The sequence below is a fragment of the Paroedura picta genome, chromosome 1 (assembly GCF_049243985.1).
Source record: "Paroedura picta isolate Pp20150507F chromosome 1, Ppicta_v3.0, whole genome shotgun sequence".
Taxonomy (NCBI): domain Eukaryota; kingdom Metazoa; phylum Chordata; class Lepidosauria; order Squamata; family Gekkonidae; genus Paroedura; species Paroedura picta.
The window spans coordinates 169308576-169314682 of record NC_135369.1 but is presented as its reverse complement, the minus strand read 5'-3'; the positions used below and the strand labels follow the sequence as shown (position 1 = coordinate 169314682).

Here is a 6107-nt window from a genome sequence, read left to right as displayed (position 1 = left end):
GAGGGGCAGCTTACATTGTTCTCCTCTCTTCCGTGTTATCCTCACGACAACAACCCTGTGAGGTAGGTCAGGCTGAGAGTGTATGGCTGGCTCAAGGCCATCGAGCAAACTTCCAAATACTAGCTAGGGCTGGTCCTGCTTAGCTCTCAGGATTTACTGGGATCGGGCTTGCCTGGGCTATCCAGGTCAGGGCTAATGGTAGAACGTCACATGCCACAGGCTTCTTCTAGCACCATCTCTACATTTGTCTGAGATTCCCTCATACACCAGCGTGGTGTAGTGGTTAAGAGTGGTGGACTCTAATATGGTGAGCCGGGTTTGATTCCCCACTCCTCTGCATGCAGCCAGCTGGGTGACCTTTGACTAGTCACAGTCCTGACAGTGCTGTTCTCACAGAGCAGTTTCAGAGTTCTCTCAGCCCCAACTACCTTACAGGTTGGCTATTGTGGGGCAAGGAAGGTGATTGTAAGATGCTTTGAAGCTCCTTCAGGTAGTAAAAAGAAAGGTATAAAAACCAACTCTTCTTCGTCTTACCCAAACGACAACATCTGCAACTATCTATGAAACCTGATCCCCGATGAACTGAATTAATAATGTACTAAATAGTGAACTTTAGAGCTATTTGAATTCCTTCAGGATGTTTTCAAAATGGTGCATCACGGAATGAAAAGTGACTGGTTAGTTTAGGCTTTGGTTTTGCTGAATATTTCCCTTAAAGGGCCCCAGGCAAACCTTTTGGGCAGAGATCCTGTAAATGCAGAAGAAGTTTATTCAGGAAATAGTTTATTTCGACAAGTGTGGAATGGCAGATTTCCCCCTCCATTTGCATTAGGAAATGCCGTTTCAGGATGGTGCAATAGGGCAGGCTCCATCATAAAAATGCTTGAAAAGGTACCAAATTTTGGGGTGTGCAAGTTCAGTGTCACCAGACAGATGCAGATTGATGGGGACAGCTGACAGGACAACTTGACCTAACACAGGCATATCCCCACCCTTCCTTCTAAGAAGGCAACAGCAGCATGGGTGGATCTAGCCCAGTCTTCCTCAACTTTTTTACCATTTAGAAACCCCTGAAGCATTCTTCAGGCTTCAAGAAACCCCAGAAGTGGTGCGATTGTGCAGAATACAGTTGGGAAGCACAGCTGTGTACAGGCCCACTCAAGGCCCTCCCCTTCCCACCCCTCCATGCCCATCATTGGCCATTTGGGGAGGGGAGAGGGTCAACAAGACCATATATGGTTATATCACTCAACAAAAAAATATTAAAAATTAATTAATTCCCATCTATTCAGGAAACCCTTCCAGGCTCATGATCTAGCCTCTATTGTCACAGGAACCCAGCAAGGTAGATTATGCAGAAAGCAAATGACTGGCCCAGTCACCCATGACTCCATGGGAGGGCCAAGCCCTGATCTAGCCCCGGCACCAACCTTGGCACAGCCAAACTGGATTCAAGCAAAGGTTACATTTCAAAGAAAGCTTTGAAATTCTAAGACAGGGGTAGTCAAACTGCGGCCCTCCAGATGTCCATGGACTACAATTCCCAGGAGTCCCTGCCAGCAAATGCTGGCAGGGGCTCATGGGAATTGTAGTCCATGGACATCTGGAAGGCCGCAGTTTGACTACCCCTGTTCTAAGAAAAGCCCATCAAGTCAGTTTTCTAAGGGAGAATAATGGATTTTGAAAGGGGAATGGCAGAATTCCGGCCTACTTAGTTGCACTCGTCTATCAAGGTGTGATCAGGACAGATCAGTGAGCTTGCATGAAATGTTATGGGCGAGGGATTTTTCTCTAGGACATATTTCATGGGAAGAGCACCCGCAAGCCCAGAAGACGCGGCAAACTTCATTCAGACAGAACACATGCAAGACTAGAAAACAACTTTGTGCAGACAAATGGCAGGAATCCAACGGTTTGGGAACAGATTCCTGCTTGGCTGGTTGACACACCGTGACACAAATTCAGGCTTTGGGGAGCTGGTCGGAAAGAGGCAGCTGAACTGTGCAAAAATGGAAGCATTAGGACCCAGAAGGAAACAGGGCGAGTGGCACTGACCTCCCCCTGCAGGACAAAGGCTTTTTTCTTCTGCTCCACTGGTTAGCTATGGAATCAGAAATCAGCCTGAGGGTTTCTGGGGTTTTTTTAAAGCAAGGTTTTCCCTACTCCTTTGTTCTAAGGGAAAGGATACCCATTAAGCCTCTGGGCATCTATCAAAATGCCTCTCCCTTCATCCTGTTGACTTCAGTGTGATTTAAACAATACAAGACTGTGCACAAGTGTACAGTAAGTTCTTAAAACATTAAACCGGCATGTGTCAAAGCATCTGACGAAGCCAGCTGCAGCAGATGTCTATCCAGCAACACAAGAGTCAGCTTGATTTGGGAGCCGGCTCTGTTTGGAAACAGGAATGCTTATCCAGAAAACCATTCCAGTGTGTCTGTCTCCATTTTGGTCCAGAACTTGAAGGGGGGGAGGGGAGGAGAAGAAGCACAGACAAGATCTCACAAATGTTGCGATAGAATCTTTTAATATTTTACATTTAAAAACTGCATACACAGCTTTTATTATTTTCTGTAAACTTCAGGTGTCTTTTTTTTTTTAAACCAGGTCAATTCAAGTCCTTAGTACCATTTGTATAAAATGGTAATAAAGCAGGCGTGGGAAAAGCGGATGCCTGTTGGGTAAAACAAAGTAGCACAAGTTATTCCTCTGAACAGACCTCAAATGTTGACCTGCGAAAACATGTGTGCTATGGTTTTCTTTTAAAAAAAAAAATTTGATCCCAAATAAACGGCATTGAGCACTGCAAAAAACCCAAACATGTCAATTGTTGCAAGTCAAGGCAGGGTTTCTCAAGGCAAAAGGGGAAAAAAATACAGTGGTTTTGCTTCAGTCCATCAAGAGAACAGGAAACAAAGGACACAATCCAGCCAGAGTCAAACACTGAAATCCTCCCGGATTAGTTTAGGGACCAATCGGATTTCTAAGCCCTTCGCTAGAAGAGCGCTCCGCTGGACCCTGCCCCCCGACGAGGTTAAGATTTATAAGAGAGAGAGAGAGAAAAGGTTTCTTTCTTTTTGTAATGCTACAGTGTTGGATTGCAGATTACAAGTGCAATAATAAAGTGTCAACTTTATATATATCTTTTTAAATTAAACACCCGGCTGTGCAAAATAAGTTCTCACTTTTCTTTTTTTTGAGGGGGGGAGGTAAATCGTTCAAATAAACCCAACTGAAGCATTGCTCCCCCCCCCCAAATAATAACAACAACTCCAAACCGGAGAGAGCAGGCCCAGAACATCATGAAGTCGACACCCGTCCCCCACCCCTCCTCGCTCGCTCCTGCCCGTCTCCGCCGACAGACGGCCCAACCCCACTCCCTCCCCCACCAGGCCCAAGGCGGGCGGAGGCCCAGGCCGCGGCTCCAGAAGCCAAACCTCCCCCCTCCCCCCTTTTTTTCTTCCAGCGGCCCCGCGTAAACGAGAGAATACGGTCTATGTACAGGCTGAGCGCCAGCCAGCCCTCCCTCCCTCCAGGCTCTGGATGCCAAGCGTCCGGGAGGGTCCCAATGAAGACTGGCCCCGCGGCGTCCCTTCCCCGCCTCCAACGCGGGCTGCAAAGCTGTCCCCGCCTCCTCCCCGTCGAGTCCGTGTCGGGGACGAGGCTCCGGCCACTGTGTCCCAGGCTGGACGCGCCTGGCCGGCTCGGTTATAGGACCTTGCAGCAATTGATGCAGCCGTTCTGGGTGCCGTAGCGCTTCTGGAGGGCGGCGCGCGTGGCCGTCTCGAAGACCTCCCGCACGCCGTCCTTGGTCTTGGCCGAGCACTCGAGGTAGTCGTAGGCCTGGATGCGGATGGCCATGGCGCGGCCGTCCTCGGTGCGCACGGGCTCCTGCTTCATGCGCGCCAGCTCGTTGCGCACGTGCTCGTCGTTGCGCAGGTCCTTCTTGTTGGCCACCAGGATGATGGGCACGTTGGGGCAGAAGTGCTTCACCTCGGGCACCCACTTCTCCGGGATGTTCTCCAGCGAGTCCGGGCTGTCCACCGAGAAGCACATGAGGATCACGTCGGTGTCCGGGTAGGAGAGCGGGCGCAGGCGGTCGTAGTCCTCCTGGCCGGCCGTGTCCCACAGGGCCAGCTCCACCTGCTTGCTGTCCACCTCGATGTCGGCCACGTAGTTCTCGAAGACGGTGGGCACGTACACCTCGGGGAACTCGTCCTTGCTGAACACGATCAGCAGGCACGTCTTGCCGCACGCGCCGTCGCCCACCACCACCAGCTTCTTGCGGATCGCCGCCATGGCCAGCGTCGCCGAGCCCGCCTGGCGGGGCTGCTCCAGCAGGGAGCTCGAGGCGTCGCCTTCGCCCGCCCGGGCCGCCGAAGCCGCCTCTGCCTTGCGATAGGGCACCGTGGCGAGGCGGGAGCCGCGGGAGCCGCTCCTCTAGGCGCCCGGGGAGCCGCCCGCTCCTGCCCGGCGCGAAACCTCTCCGAAGGCCGGCGGCGTGTGGGGTGCGGCGGCCGCTCCGTGTCCTCCCGGGCGCTTCCCCCAGAGACGAGCGCCGCCTTATCGGGCTCCTTTCGCGGCTTCGCCTTGGAGAGCGTCCCGGAGCTCGCCGTCTCGGCCGGCCGGCTGCAGCTGTGCCATCCCGGCGCGGCAACCGGACGCGGCTATTTAAAGGGACCGGCGACTTTCTTAATATAGCTGGCCAATGGGAAGGGAGAGGGTGAGGTCATCTTTCGGGGGGAGGCGCGCGATTGGTGGGCCGTGCTGCAGGCGCTGGGGCGGGGCCAACGCGAGGGCGAGTGGCAGGCGGCGAGGAGGGAGGGATGGGTGGGGCGGGCGGACGGACGGGCTTGGGGCGCTGCAGGGCGGTGGGCTCCGGGGGGCAGGGAGGGTCCTTCGGCTGGGGACGGCCCCGTCTCGCCTCGCTTTTCCCGAATCACCGGGGTCGGAGGGCCGCCGTGGAGCCTTTTTCCCGCCTCCCCCACACTACTGGGTTCCGGCTGGGCGGGAGTCGTGATTTTTAGCGATCCTAACCGGCGCTGCGCCGGATCCTGCGTGATCACGGGCGCGCACTGCAGATCCCGCCTTTGCACGGAAGCCGCTTGGCGTCGGCCACTTGTTGCTAAGGCGCCTGCTCCAATGCGGGAGGCCGGCCGCGGTCAGGTGGCAGCAAAGGAGCCCCGGGGAGCCGGGACGGGCTGGGAAAGTGGCGCGAGACCGAAACCTCTCGCTTTGGGAAATGCAGGGGCGATGCTTTGGGTTGCCTTTTCTTTGGTTGTTGTTTTGTTCTAGCAGAGTCGGATCTGATGGAAGTGAGGACACACATGCGGGGTGGGGAGTCGAATTCTTATTATTGTTACTCTGCCCTCCCCCTCCCCTCCAAATAAAAATAAGCCCCGTGGCTGCTCAAGACTAAGGTGAGCAGAAGTTTTCCTCAGTCAGGACCTCCTTCGCTTTCCTTGCACACGATGAATTGAACTCAAGACAAATTCCGTGGAGGGAAAAGTGGTTCGTCTGTAGGGGGCTGCTGGACTCTGGTTTTACTCTGCTGCTGCAGACTCATGGACTGGATAGGCCTGAACTGATCAGGGCTCTGAAGCTCTCTTGCCTTGAAAACAATGTGGGGGTCGCCCTCAGTCTGCTGCGACTTGACCATGCGCATGCACAAATGACCACAACTACTACCTGTAGGGAATTATCCCAGTAGCATGAGTCACTGGTGTGCAGCAGAATAATCCTATCGCAGACAAAACTAGGCGTGCCGTCAGCATTTAGAGTACTGAAACACCCTCGGTGTTTTGCAGTGGCAAAGTCTCTTTGGAAAAAGGCTACCCTTGCCCAGAAGCAGCAGAGGTAATCGTTAGCAAACGGATGGATCAGAACACTGCTTCTTCAAGGTTATTTAAGCCCAATGGAGAAAAAGAGTTTCCAGTTCATACCTGCTATGGCTGTTCAAGGTTTTTGTTTTAATTTGGCACGTTATAGTGCCAGATTTTACCCCTCCTGCCCAAAAACCCCAGCCCCGGCACTATTATTATTATTATTATTATTATTATTATTATTATTATTATTATTATTAAATTTATTACTTGCCACTCCCTAGT

The 6107-nt window shown here is 53.0% G+C and overlaps 1 protein-coding gene across 1 annotated transcript; it reads right to left on the bottom strand.

Moving 5' to 3' along the window:
* Positions 1 to 2510: 2510 nt before the first annotated feature.
* Positions 2511 to 4672, bottom strand: RHOB (ras homolog family member B). Its single transcript, XM_077311453.1, has one exon. It carries the CDS (start codon positions 4297 to 4299, stop codon positions 3709 to 3711), a length of 591 nt encoding a protein of 196 aa, XP_077167568.1. The 5' UTR covers positions 4300 to 4672; the 3' UTR covers positions 2511 to 3708.
* Between the last annotated feature and the right edge of the window lie 1435 nt (positions 4673 to 6107).

What these genes read in the sequence shown, in the direction of transcription:
- RHOB (XM_077311453.1), bottom strand. Translation starts at nt 4,299, where the DNA reads ATGGCGGCGATCCGCAAGAAGCTGGTGGTGGTGGGCGACGGCGCGTGC.